The sequence below is a fragment of the Rhipicephalus microplus genome, unplaced genomic scaffold, assembly GCF_043290135.1.
Source record: "Rhipicephalus microplus isolate Deutch F79 unplaced genomic scaffold, USDA_Rmic scaffold_48, whole genome shotgun sequence".
NCBI lineage: Eukaryota > Metazoa > Arthropoda > Arachnida > Ixodida > Ixodidae > Rhipicephalus > Rhipicephalus microplus.
The window spans coordinates 181,778-198,035 of NW_027464621.1; the positions used below are offsets into that span (position 1 = coordinate 181,778).

At 41.0% G+C, this 16,258-nt stretch overlaps 3 protein-coding genes across 4 annotated transcripts in view; 2 read left to right on the forward strand and 1 right to left on the reverse strand.

Moving 5' to 3' along the window:
• The first annotated feature begins 130 nt into the window (after positions 1 to 130).
• Positions 131 to 9,246, forward strand: LOC119177283 (peptide deformylase, mitochondrial). Its single transcript, XM_037428729.2, has 4 exons — positions 131 to 389; positions 539 to 709; positions 795 to 915; positions 8,967 to 9,246. Exons 1-4 carry the CDS (start codon positions 210 to 212, stop codon positions 9,146 to 9,148), a joined length of 654 nt encoding a protein of 217 aa, XP_037284626.1. The 5' UTR covers positions 131 to 209; the 3' UTR covers positions 9,149 to 9,246.
• The window catches only part of LOC142788209 (uncharacterized), a 58,702-nt gene continuing 43,986 nt past the window's right edge, over positions 1,543 to 16,258 (reverse strand). The window contains exons 3-4 of the mRNA XM_075884782.1: positions 2,979 to 3,033; positions 1,543 to 2,753 (exon numbers count right to left, since the gene is read on the reverse strand). Of these exons, the coding sequence (XP_075740897.1) occupies positions 3,017 to 3,033 (17 nt within the window). The 3' untranslated portion in view covers positions 1,543 to 2,753; positions 2,979 to 3,016. The remainder of the gene's footprint in view (positions 2,754 to 2,978; positions 3,034 to 16,258) is intronic.
• LOC119177282 (protein O-glucosyltransferase 2) overlaps positions 14,214 to 16,258 on the forward strand; it is a 38,638-nt gene continuing 36,593 nt past the window's right edge. For both annotated transcript variants that reach the window (XM_037428727.2, XM_037428728.2), the window contains exons 1-2: positions 14,214 to 15,128; positions 15,214 to 15,413. In XM_037428727.2, coding sequence (XP_037284624.2) covers positions 14,893 to 15,128; positions 15,214 to 15,413 — 436 coding nt within the window. In that variant the 5' untranslated portion in view covers positions 14,214 to 14,892. The remainder of the gene's footprint in view (positions 15,129 to 15,213; positions 15,414 to 16,258) is intronic.

Below are 16,258 nucleotides of genomic sequence, written 5' to 3' on the forward strand. Positions count from 1 at the left end.
GAGGAGTGTTAACAGTCAGTCATAGTGATTTTTATAAAAAATATTTTGTAACAATAAAACATTAAAGCGTTTTAAAACAAAAAATGTACATTATTTTATTTTCTACTTGTATCTACTATCACTATCATCATTTTCTTTTTTCGTCTGGTTCAGTTTTGCTCGTTTTTCACGTTTTCTCGTAAACCAACGCCGTTTGTCAGTCGTGCGAAATGACGTTTAAAAAAATTCTCGAGTCTTGCTCTCGTCGCCTAAGTAAACTCAAGGACTATGGCGCAACTGTCAATCCGTCTCCTCCGTATGAATTCATGTGTCAGGTTGGGGATCCTGTCCTGCGATGCCGGGCAGAGGCAGTCGACCCGGCTAAGGTCACCGGTTATGAAATACAAAAGGTAACTATTTGTCGGAATACTGCATAAACTGTACTTCGCTACTTAAACCTTCAGATGCAGAGGCATGAAGTAGTTTTGTATACACTCGTATTCTTTCGGCTGTGCACCATTATTGCGTTCCACGACGCGTTTTTCATTTCTTGTTTCAGATCATTGATGTAATGCGCATTGTCATGAATAACAGTTACTCCGCGGGCATATCAGCACCTCAAGTAGGTTGTCCATTGAGGATTATAATGATGGAGTTCCCCATGAAGTACATGAAGCTGGCCGAAGCAGAAGAAGCCAGGACGCGTGCTTACCAGCCTTTTCCGCTAAAGGTGCCCATTCATTGCTACATACTTTCTTTACTCTTGCATTTTGACCTGCTCGTTTTATCAGCCTCCGCTGTTATTGTATTTGCAGGTGTTCGTCAATCCTGTGATGGAAGTTGTAAACAGTCAGAGGCTCGTATTTCCTGAAGGCTGCGAGAGTATCCGAGGTTTCACTGCAGATGTGCCGAGATACTACGAAGTTAAGATTTCAGGTAAACACACTAGGAAGTTGTAGAATCAACGAAAAATTTTGAAGTCATGCTGGGCATATACTTGTACCCACTACAACGCGAAAAGCTTGGTGTTTTTTTTTTTCTTTTTTTAAGGAGACTTACATCAGGTAGAACTGTGCTTATGACCTTACTAAATCAAAGCTTTTCTGAAGCCTTTAAACTTGAGGTTGCTAGCTCTAAAAGACATGGGATGAAAAGGCAAATGCATTATTGTCCGGGAACATTATGTGTGCGCAATGTTTAAAAAATGTAGCAAAAAAAAGTTAAAGTAGTAAGAAGCAATAATAACTTGTGTTCTATGGATTAGTAAGTCAAACAACAAAAAGCTCTGCCGCGTGCCCTCCTATGGCTCCGTAGTGGGTGGTCGGCGCTGCTGCCGAACAATAATCTTTTGTTATAGCATCTCAGGCATCCACATTTCTTGATCATCCTCCCAAAAAAAACCACATTGAAGCAACTTTCCACTTTTCTACTCAACCCAGAACAACCTTTCCGAAGTACACCGTGATACACACAGACTCTATACCAGCAAGGAAACTTTCACCGTATTTAGTGGCCAAATGGCTAAAGAAAAACATTGGACCGAACTATAAAGTAACAGAAATATCAAGTGGCGATTTGTTTATTGAACTGACTGAAAAGTAACACGTTCCAAAGATCACCGAGCTAGCAAACATCGAGAACACGAAAATATCAACGACCATTCACAAATCTCTAAACACAAGCAGAGGACTCACGTCAAAGCAAGATTTCAGCGGCCTTAGCGATGAGGAACTTCTCGACGGGTTCCAAGATCAACAAGTCGTCAAGGTCCAGAGAATTATCATACAAAGAAACAATCAAGAGATCCCAACAAAACACATGATTCTGACTTTTTCAACACGTGTCATGCCTACATGTCACACACTTAGGGTGAGGCCCCGCCGATCCAACATCGACATGCGGCAGACTCGCAGGCTTCCACTGTACGCTTCGGCCTGCGACGCCTGAAAGGCCTTGAAGTGGCACATCTCAAATTTATTTGCAGGTCAGTTGACCCGTGCGGAGTTGCACATGTGGTGATGTATGGCACACTCAATGTACTGACACACTCATAGAGCAGGCACAGACATTTGCTTAAACACAAACAAGCATTTAATTAAACTAAGGGCAATAGGCAGAAGATTACAAAAAAGTAACTGAGGAAAAAGACTAATATGCGACGAAAAGAACAACTACAAAACAAACTACGTTCTAAAAGAACACTAGAGAAGGTACAAGTAACCACAATGCGGAATGTTAATAAAAACAACATGATGGAAATCGAGGAGAGATACAAGGAAATAATTACGAAGAAAGATTATGCTCGGGCTTCTAAATTTCTCGTGCAGCGCAGTGCACACAACTACGATTATTAGAAAGCTGGGTGTAATAAAATACCTGTGGGCAAAAAAAGTCACATTAAAAAGTTGCATATGGACCAGGCCAGCTCTTAATACACGTAGGGGAGTTGACGGGGTGCCGCTGAAGATCTCGCCAGCTTAGTAGACGACGCGGGTGCCCAGTAGTGCAGCCGTCTCAATACGTTGCGCGAATCACTCCATGCTCGTCGCCTACACGAGCCACGCGACACAGACGACCACACTCCTTGCTGGTTGCACGGCAACTGCCGATTCCGATGCAGTCCAAACTTTTTCATGGCGTACGCGTCTGATCTGGAGGGCATTTTCTCGAACACATGTGTGCCCCTTTCGGTACAGGTGTAGGGAAGATACGGCGGCGCCGCTGCTGTTTCGTTAGTCACCGGATGTCTTCTTCCCAATACAAAAGCGCCCGTCCTTGGATGATGGGGGTAGCGAGTGAAACAAAAATTGCATTCGTTTGTGACACTACATCAATTGAAGCAGGATACTTGAAAATCAATGTAAGACCATACATTCTAAACCCGAGGTGGTGTTTTAAATGCCAACAGTTTGGGCATGCATCACAATCATGCCAAGAGAAGGACACCACCACAAAATGCAGCTCGAATGATCACAAAGCTGACAGTTGCGAAGCCTCACCTAATTGTTTCAGCTGTGGTGGGGACCATCCCGCCTACTCACAGTCCTGTCCATCCTGGAAAATAGAAAAATAAATCATCACATTAACCGTAAAAGAACAGGTCTCATTTGTCAAAGTGAGAAAACGGTTGCCTCACCTCTTGCACAAAAGCTATGCAGAGGTGACGTGTAACGGGGCAGCATCACAACGGCCTCAGGAGCCCACCATGCCCGCTCAAAACGAAGCAATGATATCTCCTCTCGCCCCCCAGGTGGAAGCAGCCACAGCTGCTCCACCGAAGCCTAAGGCCCTGCAGGCAGCAGCCGCATAGGGCCTTTAGATCAATCGCACCTCGAGGCCTAAGACACGGGTCTCGGTGTCATCGGACCCCCAGCTGCTCTGACAAGGCGATAGAGGTCGACCCGAAACCCTCGGTGTCGTCAAAACCAAAGAACCAGCACTCTCTAATGCACACCAAGTGAGACAAGATCCCAATAACATTGCAACCTAAGCGATAACCTAAGTGGATATCGCTCTTTACAGACCCAATTTTTATCATGTCTCCTAACATGATTTTAAGAATTGATCTATATTTATTAGTAGTACATTTGCTTCCTTTTAATTTCATCATGGCTTTTATTGTTCATAGAAACATCAGAGTTTTACTTCAAAACTTGTGTAACACAAAAGACATTTTTAACCAGTTTTCCCGATAGCGATTTGCCTCCAGGAAACAGACCTGGGCGCAAAGCACACTCTTATGCTAAATGGGTATTCAGTTGTCCGTAAGGACCAGCAACATTGCAATTGTAATACAAGGTGGCATTCCCACCCCAACAATCACATTACACACCCCTCTCGAGGCTGTAGCAGTCAGCATTATCGCACACAAAACCATATTCATTTGATCTATCTACATTCCTCCCCATGAACAATTGGCGCTACAAGAACTGAAGGACTTGATCAAAATTACCTACAAGAACCATTGGTTTTCATAGGTGATTATAATGCTCATGGAACGCTATGGGGCAGTAACCAAACAGACCAAAGGGGGCAACTCCTTGACGATTTTATTTTATCAAATGACATCCGTCTTTTAAACTCTGGCACACCAACATACTTCTCATCAAGTTCATGCAAGTTAAGTTGCCTTGATATGGCATTGTGTTCACCTTCTGTTTTTAATGATTTTAAGGGGGAAGTCCTGGACTCTTCATACGGCAGTGATCATCTACCTGAAATCATCAAATTGCCGATGTCACTACGCACCACCACCTCCAAACCACGCCGTTGGCTGGTATACCTTGCGGACTGGGCATTGTTTTCAGAAAACGCGAATGTGGAGGACATCAAGTCGCCAGATATCACCATAAATGACATTAAGGACAAAATTACAGAAGATATAATTACAGCCACAGAAAAGTCAATACCACGATTGTCAACTCATGTACGAAAAACTAGAAATGTCTGGTGGACAAAAGAATGCACTGAAGCAAAGAGGCTGCAAAATAAGGCTTCTTGAGTAGGTACCCCACATATAGTAACCTTGTCAACTTCAAGCAGGCCAAAGCAAAAGTGCGATATATTCATAGGCAAGCAGAAAAAACATCATGGCGCGATCACATAACTTAAATAAATAGCACAGTTTCCTCTAAACGACTGTGGGACCAGCTGAGAAAATTCAGAGGAGACTACTGAGCCTACACAATACCCATTTTCACAAGCCCAGACATCCAGATAAGGACACAAGAACAAGCCGACATATTAAGGGAACATTTCTACAACATTTCCAGTTCATCCAACTACACCGATACTTTCCTCAAACACAAAGAAACCATAGAGAAGCAGAAACTACCGCTCACAGGTGCTTCACTCAAAGCTTACAACCAACCCCGAACATTACAGGAACTAAACATGGCACTCTCACATGGTAAAAAAAACAGTAGTGCCCCGACAACATACACTACTCTATGATGGTACACCTGTTTGAATCATCGACAAGAGTTTTACTTACAATTTTCAATATATTATGGCAATCTGTATCTATGCCAGAACAATGGAAAAATGTCATAGTAGTCCCATTTCTCAAAGCTGGAAAAGCCCCAACATCCCCGAACAGCTACAAACCGATCGCTCTTACCAGCTGCCTGGCGAAAACTTACGAAAGTGTTATCAGTTGCGGACTGTCATTTATTCTTGACTCAAGAAACTTGATAGATAGTCATCAGTGCAGATATAAAAAAAGGTTGTTCAACCACTGACCATCCTGTTTGTCTGGAGCATGAAATACGAGAGGCTTTTTGTTACAAGCAGTACTGTCTTGCGTTTTTTTTTTTTTTTTTGTCCTGGTAAAGGCCTTCACTACCATGCGGCGACACGGAATTTCGCATGACCTCGCTAATTTAGGCATTCGAGGCAAATTGCTAAAATTTTTGTCTGATTTCATCTACATAAGTACATCTGTCCAGGTAAACGGCGTACCTCAAGGCTGCATCCTTAGCACTACTCTTTTTATAGTAAAAACGAATTCAATTAATTAGGTCATACCACCCACAATCATGCACACTCTATATGTTGACGATCCTCAAATCACTTCTCATGCCTCTAACCTATCAACATGTGAGAGACAACTTCAAGTTATCATAAACAAACATGTTGGGCTGACAGAAATGGCTTCTGATTTTCTACATGAAAGACGGTTGCGGTGGTATTCACATTAAAAAGAGGATTATTCCCAGAGCTTACATTAAACAACATGGCAATGATGATAAAGCATGAACAAATATTTCTAGGAGTTATACTTGGTAGTAAACTTAACTTTCTTGCTCATATTAATTCACTTAGTCAAGGCCAATAAAGTGCTTAATATTTTAAAGGCTTTTTCCCATAAGCATTGTGGTTCTGATCGATTATGCCTATTGAAGATTTATCGTTACGTTGTGTATAGCATTTTAGGCTATGGGTGCATTGTTTACGGCTCGGCCAGAGGATCCTACATTTGGCAGACCCCGTACACAATCTTGGTCTGCGGCTATTAAATGGCGCCTATAGAACATCTCCAGTCCAGAGTTTGTACATAGATTGCAATGAACCTCTGCTATGCCAGTACTGCATATTTTTAACCCTCTCTTTTAATGATTAGGGCACAGTCTCAACATAAATGCCATGACATCACCACGCAATGCCACTCACGCTTATACTACTTAAACAGGTCACACCTCATCAAACCACTGATTTCACGCTTTGAAAAGCATTGCCGCACCTACAATATTTGTAATGGTGCACTAAAGGTCACCATAAAGCCGCGGAAACTGTCACCATGGGCTGACCTGATTCAAGAAAAACGACACCGCACCATAACCCTTGATTCAAAAATTCCACGCAATTCAGGCCAAATATAAAGGTTATACTGAAATTTACACAGATGGCTCGAAAACAAAGCACCATTTTGGCATTGGCATTGTGACAGAATAAAGCGCTGTCAGTGTTGAACTACCGGAGTGTATTTCCATTTTCAGCGTTGAAATGTATGCCTTATGGGAAGCAGTAAAAAAAAAGAATCACTGAGAAATACAGACAAGCGATTATATACACCGTCTCATTAAGTTCATCAAAAGTGCTACATTTAAAATCTGAGTGCGAACCTTTACTTGGTGATATCCTACACATGATTGTTTCAAATAATAAGAATATTACTGTCTGTTTCTGTTGTTCCAAGCCACATAGGGTACTAGGCAACGAAAAGGTGGACGAATGTGCGTCTATAGCAAAACAAACAAAGATTCCCCTTAAAGAGAGCCTATATACTATTTGTGTAGCATTATCATCAAAATGGCAGTAACAAGGGAATTTCTGCACGAGTAATAAACTGCATTTGGTGAAGCCCACAGTGGGCGAATGGAAGCCATGTGCTCACCAAGAACGGTTATTGAGGTCATCCTATGTCGACTCCGCATTGGGCACGCTCACCTCACTCACAACTTTTTGTTTAGAAAGGAACATTTGCCAGAATGTGAAAAATGTCAACAGCCAATAACAGTTTTACATATTCTAATCACGTGCCCTTACATTGAAATAGAAAGACAAAAACATTGCAGAGCACTATACAAACATCGCACACGAATGCACCCGAATCAAATTTTAGAATATGATTCACTTGTTCGACTGTCTGATGTAATCAATTTCCTAAAAGAAAGTGGATTCCTCCATAAGCTTCAGTATTAAATTATATATACTGGTTAACTCTAGGTACCTTGTGTTTAACGCAGCTTAGCCTGAGTCGCTCTTGCACCAATAAACTCAATACATAACTAGCTAACTAAATAATATTCCTGAACAGCTCATAATTCTACTGAAAAAATTCTCACAAGATATGAGAAGTAGTTAAGAATAAATATGATTAGCATGGATTACTCCTGGGTTCCAAAAAGCTTAATGAAGCATATGGATTGCAGTTGTATCACTTTTAGTAAGCTCATGAAGAATTATGTTTTTAGTCTATGAGCACATGAAGAAAAGATGACTAAATAACTGAAGTGGGACAAACACTGCCCCTCTTGTTTTTTTGTGTGTAGTCAGAGTGTACTGTTTGGTTATGCTAGTTCACCATCTCGCTCAAAGCTTCGATTTTTGCATGAAACATTTCTAAACGCATTATGTAACCTTAAAACAAACACTTATGTCTTCAGATGGTAAATGCTCCACAAATTATTTTGTTGAATATAAGTGTGTTGTCCAGACAGTATCTTTCATTGTAGAATTTTCTGGGTGTAGTGCCGCGTGCAAATTTGTAAGAAGGAAGTTGTCAGGAAAAAGGCGCACTCGCAACTAAGCTTTATTTTGTGTTGCTTGCACAAATAAAGCCAAGGAACCACGTGTTACCGAGAACACCGCCACATAATAAAACCTGATAAAACTGCCTACTTTGCTAAACTTTGAGATAGTGTATTTCACAACAAAACAAGTCAAGAGACGGCTTACCAATGCATCTGCTTCCGAACTTGTTGATGACATATGCTTCAACTATTTCCCGCTCTTGTTTCATTCTATATCTCTTTAGAACTCCCGTCTTCTTGATATGAAATACTGGTATTTCATACAGAGAAGACGCAATATATGAAATACCAACTAGCGCGCATAGACACCCTTGTATAGATCTTTTATGTACGTGTACTTTTGTACAAAGATTTGGTGCCAATATAATTAAACATGTTACAAGTACTCAAACATTAATCTCTTAAGTTCTGCGATGCTTTTTCAATTTGATTTTGTAGAATAGCACAAACTTGAACTAGGTTGCCAATGAGTAGTAAAGGAAGCATGCAAAGAAAATGAAAGTTAATGTAAACACAGACACAAGCAAGGTTAAATAGACAGACAGGCATTTTTGTTGTCTGTGTCCCTTCATTGTGTCTGTGTTTGCACACCTAACATTTTTTATTATTGTATTCTATGTTACTTTGGCTTGTTCTGTCTGCTTGGCCGCAGCTCTGTGTGGGGGTGCCCTGGCGACCAAACGTGGTCTGTTGTAGGGCCATGCTTCACTACCTACCACGTTGGCCAATTGCTATAGGCCAGCCGACATTGCATTATACCGGTGGACACAATTTTTTTTTTTACACCGCATGCATTATTTCTTGGTTTGTGAAAATTTCTTGTTTGAGCATTAAGCGTCGGCTGTCACCAGATTGCACTAAATTATTTGCACAAGATTGTTTAATCCACTTGTGCACCACCTGCAGCCTGCAAGGTTGACCTATTGCCTTGGGCCTGTGGTGACAGTTAGAGGTCGATTAACCAAAATCACGCCCCAGCCCAACCTTGTTAATCAAGCTGGGGCCATGATTGACTAGGTCGGCCATGCATGTTGGGCCAGCATAGACCCGAGGTCGTTCTTTTGGTGGAGAAATAAGTTGCACACTGCCATTACAACTAATAGTGAAACATCATATGATGGTTTTGGGACGTTAAGCCCCACTTATCGATCGAAATGTTGCTTTTATCCTTAGGTCTGAACGAACAAGGGCAGGCTCATGAATGGCAGGCATATGGATGGCCAGCCAGAATAATTCAGCATGAGATGGACCACCTTGAAGGCAACCTCTTTATTGATCTCATGGACTCGCGAACTTTCCACTTCAACTACTGGCATTTAATCAAAAAGCTGCCCAAGTCAAGACTGAGACAATGATGTGTACTTTTAAAGGAACTTTTCAAAAATGTGCTAAAGCATTTTTTAATAAACAATCCTTATAAAAAATAAGGCTTAATAAACACAAATCCTAGTTATCTCAGTGTCCTAGAGTGTAGCTTGCCTAGAAATATTGAATGATGCTCTTTAAAACTGGGGTAGTATTTGTTCTCATTGTTCCATTCCATTAGCATATATGTGTCTCAAGTACCAACTTGAGCTCAATCTAAGTGAGGTGCCACTGAAGGTGGCTTGGTTTGGTTCACATGGCTGATGGGGCATTCATCTCAGTGCTACTCTGTAATATATATACATTGTCTGTCCACGAAGTACAGGCAGCCCTTATGCAAAGTGCCTATGAGAGGGTGTGGTAGCACTGCTCTTTCTCCACTCAAAAGAAGGCTGTCCGCTCCTAGCAGAAGGTGAACTGCTTGGAAGACGTTATGTGTTGTTTTTAACTGTTGTGTAGTAGTTATGATATAAATCGGAATGAATTAAAGTGTATGAAACAAACACGTCTTCTGTTGGTAGGGCCTGAAACCACAATGTTCAAATTACGTGTGCCATGCTCTACCGATCGAGCTACAACAGAAGGTGCTCACTTGTCTACTTTGTTGGATATTTCTGTGAATCTAATTCTTGGGTGTGTTAGCCAAAGCCACTTTTAGGCAAGACAGCGAGTTGGGAACACTCTTTTGTTGCCACCTGGCATATCATGCAGCCCATGCACTTACATTCTAAATGCAAAAAAGTGGAAAAGTGCCACCTTCAAATTAAACACCACACGTTTACAATTTCTTGCATGTATCTCAATGCAACCCATTTTGTAGTGTTTAATTTGTTGAAGCCAAGGTTTAAATATATACAACAAAAAAGCACAATCAATTCTTTTGTGAAATTAGGAAGGAGTGATTAAAAAATTCATTAAATTAAATTCATTAAATTAAAAACGACACCATTTAGAAAGAAGATTCAAACGAGTGCTGCATCTCGGAAAGGCCATGAATAAATAAAAGAATGATGCAAGATCAGGACACCTCCCACCTAGTGCAAATACTAAAAGACCAAATGCATGTGCATTCTTTTTGTGCTTAGTGAGAAATGAGGGATTGTTGGAATATCACAGGCACTTCATCTGTTCACCATATTCTTACTTAATATTTGGACATTTTTTATTATGTTTGTTTCAGTATAGTGCCTGATTCCTGACTTTTGAGCAAAAGTTGCACCAAAAGTATTGTTGCATTGATTAGAAAACATAAGACGATGGCACTGAATTCTTGAAAAAGGTTGTGGCATGTAACGGAACATAGATTTATGAATGCCATGTCACGGTATAGTCACAGAGCTAGATGTGGAAAAAAATGATGATTCAAGGCCAAGAAAATGCCTACAAAGTAAAAATCAGTCATGGTAGTAGTGCCTTTTACTATCTCGGAATTCTGCACTGAAGCTTCGTATCTTGATCTAAAATTATTAATGCAGCTTCATGCAAGGTGGTCCTGAATTATCTGTATGATGTGTCCTGCCAAATTTGTTTATTATGATTCACCTTTTAAAGAATATCTATAAAATTTCATCCTGATCTGGGTATCGAAAATACCAAAAACATGATGTTTAAACTCAAGAAGCTGTCCAAAAATGGATCTTGAGAAAAACGCATTTTGAACGTATAAGTCAGAGCTTGTCTATGGGCAAAGATATGTTTTTTAAAATGATTTCTTCCATCATGAAAGCTTGGTAATTATTGTTATTTTGAGCATGTGACTTTGGTAAACTTCTCATGCAAAATGCAGTGGTAAGCACCCAGGTGACAATTTCCAGGTGACTCTAGATAATGAGACCATTTTAGTTTTTAATAACCATTTAAAATAAATTTTAACCTAATTATAATTTATTTACAATCTTCAATTTTTTTGTTGTGAAAGTAGAGAAACCAAAGTTGTGAAAGCAAATGAAAATGAAAAATATATAGCTTTGGAAAAACTCACGTTTTCCGGCTCGCATCTCCCCTTAAAGAACATGAAATGGTCAAAATTTCTGGAGCCCCATACTACGGTGTATCTCATAATCATACCAATAGTTTGGGACGTATAACAGCAGGTATTATTAATGTTATTCCATGTTCTATCTTATGCTGACAAAATATTGGTGGACAGCGGAGCTTAAGACATATATAAATTCTATTTGAAAAGTATCTGTGAGTTTGTATGTGTGGTCACTAATAGCCTACGAAGGCTTAAGACAGTTAACGCCATCATAGGTGTGTGTAGCGTTCTCAATGGGAGAGGGAGGGTAAAGTATTGTTGTGGTGTCGCACCCTTGTTGGTGAAGTCCAAGTTTGTATTAGCATTGCTTGTAGCCTACAAAGGCTTACGGCAGTTAATGCCATCATAGGTGTGCGTAGCGTTCTCATTGGGAAAGGGAGGGTAAAGTATTGTTGCAGTGTTCCAATCTTGTTGGTGAAGTCCAAGTTTGTATTAGCATTGCTTGTAGCCTACAAAGGCTTAGGACAGTTAATGCCATCATAGGTGTGCATAGCGTTCTCATTGGGAAAGGGAGGGTAAAGTATTGTTGCAGTGTTCCAATCTTGTTGGTAAAGTCCAAGTTAATATTAGCGTTGCTTGGGTACATTCACTATTTTTATGTTAATTGTGCATCGTGTTTTGTGGTGCACGCATGGAATACAAAAGCAGGAGTTTTGGCTGCTTTGCTTGGTTGTTTTGGGACAGCATTTGGATGTAGAGTGCACAGAAATTGGCACAAATATTTGTCACTTTGTCTCCTTGTGACTGAGGCGCTTCGACCAGAAAAAAAAAAAGAAAAGATCAGGTTGGTATTAGGTGAAGCAGTTTGCAAGGAGTGGACTGTTGGGCTGAAGTAAGTATTTTTTTAATCAAGAGTGCAGGAAGCGGGGGGTGCAGGTGTCATATGTGCATGATATGAGATCAATGGGCATTGGCTTAGTCAGAAGGGAGGTTGGTATGGGGTAGCCACCTGTCCGGTTTCAGTTTTTTTGATGGCGAGCCACTCGCTGGTCTGCACTTGAGACTGCCATCAGCCAGTCTTTCGTCATAATATTGCACTCATTCATTTTCTGTTGTGATTTGTAAGTGCCCTGTTCAACAACTATACCTACGTAATAAATATTTACCATCAGTCAAGAATACTCTTATGCTATTACTCAATCACTTTTTAAGATCCCTTCAAGTAATAATGACCATCAGAATAAAGAATAATATTGCACGTGTATGTATAGGTGAACATCCTATATTTTTGGGGCATACAATGTTTCTAATGTCACTGGTGGGTGATTCCACGAGAGATCGACACGGATCCGAAAGTTGATAAAAGTGAACTTCGTTTTTTCTATGAACTGCATAATTTAGGAGAAAAAAAAGATGTCAAACTTATTCTGTACGGAGGGATCTATTTCGTCCCTTGCCATTTTCAAAAGGTAATGAAGATATAAAAGCACAAATATTAATGTTACAAATATGTTATTTTTTTAAATAAATGTATGTGTAATCAAGAGTAAAGCACCATTGTTTGAAGCCTGCTGGCTGAAGCAAATGTTTTTTTTAAAATGTCTGAACTGGCAACATTTTGCTAAAGTTGCTATATTTGAGATTTTTTCTTCCTAAGGTAAACCAGTGAGTGTTTCATAACTTGGTGACCTATTACAACATAATGTTTACAATATTGCCTGCTAATACCATTGCTGTACCGCATCTTCAATTTTTCTTAATATCCCACAAAAAAACCCTTGAAGATCATAGAAAAATAATATGAAAAATCATGTTGCATTATTTTATTCGCAGCGAGAATATTACGGGTACAAGTCCCAGCTTTTCAAGAATGCGCAAAGTCAATAAACACATGACAAAGCGGGCTAAAAAAAGTGGGCTTGAGCTTCTAAAAACCAGTTTGTTTCAGCCAGCAGGCTTCAAACAATCGTGCTATACTCTTTATTACACATACATTTATTTTAAAAAATATTGTCTATGTACCATTAATATTTGTGTTATTATACTGTCATTAACTTTGGAGAATGGCAAAGGATGAAATTGGTCTCTCCGTATAGAATAAATTCGACGTTTTTTTTCTCCTAAATTGTGCAGTTATTAAAAAAACTAAGTTCACTTTCGGGCTACTCAGTGGTATGTGCACAAAATATAAAATACTCAATCAAATCTAAAATATCAACTTTAGAACCCATCTCAATCTCTCGTGGAATCACCCTGGCCCTTTTCAGTGCAGCTCATTTAGAGCAATAACCAATACCTAGCTCATTTACATTGATTACAATATCATATTCCAATCTGAGTTATTTCAATGCCAATTAGGCTTGTTGGTTAGATCGAGTGTTGCATTTTTGTGTACTTGTACATAAAATTTATTTTACATAAGGAAAGCAATGATACGTTATCTATTGTTCAGTATTAACTTGACCCCTCCTTATCCGCCTATATTCCCGCCGTGGCCTTTTTTCTTCTTTTTTTTTCCAGTAAAGGTGGCAATTCTTGGTGTGGAGCGCAATTCAACCTTCCCACCACTGAAAATACTAAAAGTACTTTCGGCTGCACCCTTGCCGACAAGAAACCATGCAAGCGTCTGTTCCCCGTTTCCGGAGCGAGTGCATGGGGCCGCCCGCACCAACTTCAGATAAAATAAGTGCGGTAGCAGAAGCTCGCAAGCACAAAAATTAAGGGGCTCTGCAACACTTTTTAATCGTGGTCAGAAAACGCTGCCGATCGGTAGTAGAGGCTTCCGAGAACACGCGAGCCAAATAGTACAGCGCAGCACGCGGTCTGGAATTCACAATAAATAGCAAAATCAGCTAAATATTGCTTTCTCTTCTCTCGAGAATCACGGAAGACGCTCGAAAATTGCGCGTAGAAGGCCATCTGTCAGCCATTGGCTTATTTTAACATGGCGTGCTCGGTCGTTGCAGAGATCGCCCTGGGAGGCCGCGACTTGTCCACACGTGCGCGCGCGATCACACGGGAAAAGTTGCGTATTCGAAGGGGCTCAAGGTCTTAAACGCGCGTGACTTTTTTTTTTTTTTTTGCTCCTGCCATTTCTTTATGCTTCAAGTTACTGTATCTATCCCTGCATAGAATTACTGTATATGGTACCTAAAGGTAGCATATACAGTAACTTTTATCTCTGCATAGCCTTCAGCGCTTTCGCCGGGACGAGAGAAGAGAGAACTAAAGCGACTAAAGCCCCTGAAATTTCGCTTTAGGGGCTTCAGAGAATGCGATTGCAACGTGCGACAACTCTTTGTAACTCCCCTCATGCCGGACGGATTCCTAAAAATTTTTTGCGGCATAGAATTCGTGAGGCAACAAGCTCTTTTAGTGTATACGTCCCACGGTTACTAAAAATGTGTTTTTTGGGGGGGGGGCACATGCCAGATGAAACACTAAAATGCTCGCTTAGTGACTCAATAAAATAAAAAAAAAAAGACGACTCGTAGGAGAGGATTAGTACGTCGGCGGCCGCGGGTCATCCGTAGTACCTTCGTACGGTGTCGGCGAGACTCGGAAGAGGCGAGTGGAAAGGATCGCTGGCCGAAAGTGCGCGCGATCCCTTTCGGAACTACTATACTGCTAGCCGCTGCGGGAAAGCGATCCGGTGTGATTATGCATGCTGTCGTGGCGTTTTGATAAACCCGTCTAGGTGAGACCACGCCAAGTTGTAACTATGCACTGGTGAAAGACACGATTCGGGCTGCTCAGATGTTTCCGAAAAGCAGAATGCTGCTTGCGGGACGACTTTGCGTTGCCTTGCTGCTAGCAGCCGTTGTCGCTGCTGAAGACAAGTGCCCCGTGAATGCGTGCGGTGAAAGTAGTTGGCCCAACGGCCGGCCGCAGCCTCAAGTGTCGGCGCGCTTGTATGGCCCTGGCCTTCGAGGAGACTTCAACCTTCCAGCCAGATACTTCTTTGTACTCGTCGTCGACGCTAGCGGCAACAAGTAAGTCGAGATCATAGAACGAAAGCGCGCTTTGCGAGTGGCTTCCCTTTCTGAAACGAGCTCACGCAGCGTACTTTTGTTGTAGCTTTACTGCAGCAACCTCGACGAATCTGAGCGTGTCTATCACGGGAACCAACAGCCACTGCAGCATTTGGACACAGGTCCTGAATCGAAGAGACGGACTTTTCATTGTTCGTTACAAACTCTTTAGAAGTTGTCCTGAAGCACAAGTGGAGGTCAGCTTCAATGGATCTCCCCTTACGGAGGCGCCAGTTTTGATCAAAGGTATAGTTGTCAATAGTGCGGCGAGATTGAAATAAATTCAGTGTTTTTCATTCTTTCATTAGCATGCTCCAGTGCAAATTTTTTTCGTGCGGTTAAACTTGATCTACTGAAAGTGCAAGTGAGCTAGGGAATGCTGTCTCATACGTGACTGTAGACTCGGTAACTTCCACAGAAATTGTTGGACCTATGTATAATTAGCCAAACCCGAGGAGTTGACCAGGTGCTCATAGACTGAAGCACACCTTGGGCAGTCCGGATAAATAATCGAAGAAGGCAACTAGAGTGGCCTAGACATGGTGTCTTTGATGTGTTGCTGGCTGCCAAATTGCTTCCAGTGCGTGCAGCCTTCAAAAGCACAGCTTCTGTGATTTGTTGGAGTAAATTGGGCAGAGCTGTCAGAGGGCTATGGATTTGGACATCACTTGTTGAATGCAGGGATGCTGCTAAGCTCTTGGCCAATGCAGTTCTATAGAACCCTCTTATGCTGAATGATTTGGATTATGCTTTAAGCACAATTCAGTTAAAGTAAAATGAAAAACATGCAATTGCCTTGAAATATACACAACAAAATAATTTTTTAATGACATCCTTTTATCGTTTCCCTTATCGGTAATGTGAAGTAGGCAAAAAAGTCAAAATTTTGCTATAAGGCAAGTGGGTAATTGTAATAAGTCAACAGATATTTCCCTGGTCGCCCTATATGGAATGGTATTATCACGAGTGAAACGCCTTAATTCCTACAGCTTCTCTTTTCTTTTCATCATTAAAGTCCAAAGTACATCTGGGGACCAATGAATAGAAACACAATGGGCTCTGGAGGTATGAATAAGTGCCTCAGACAGGCT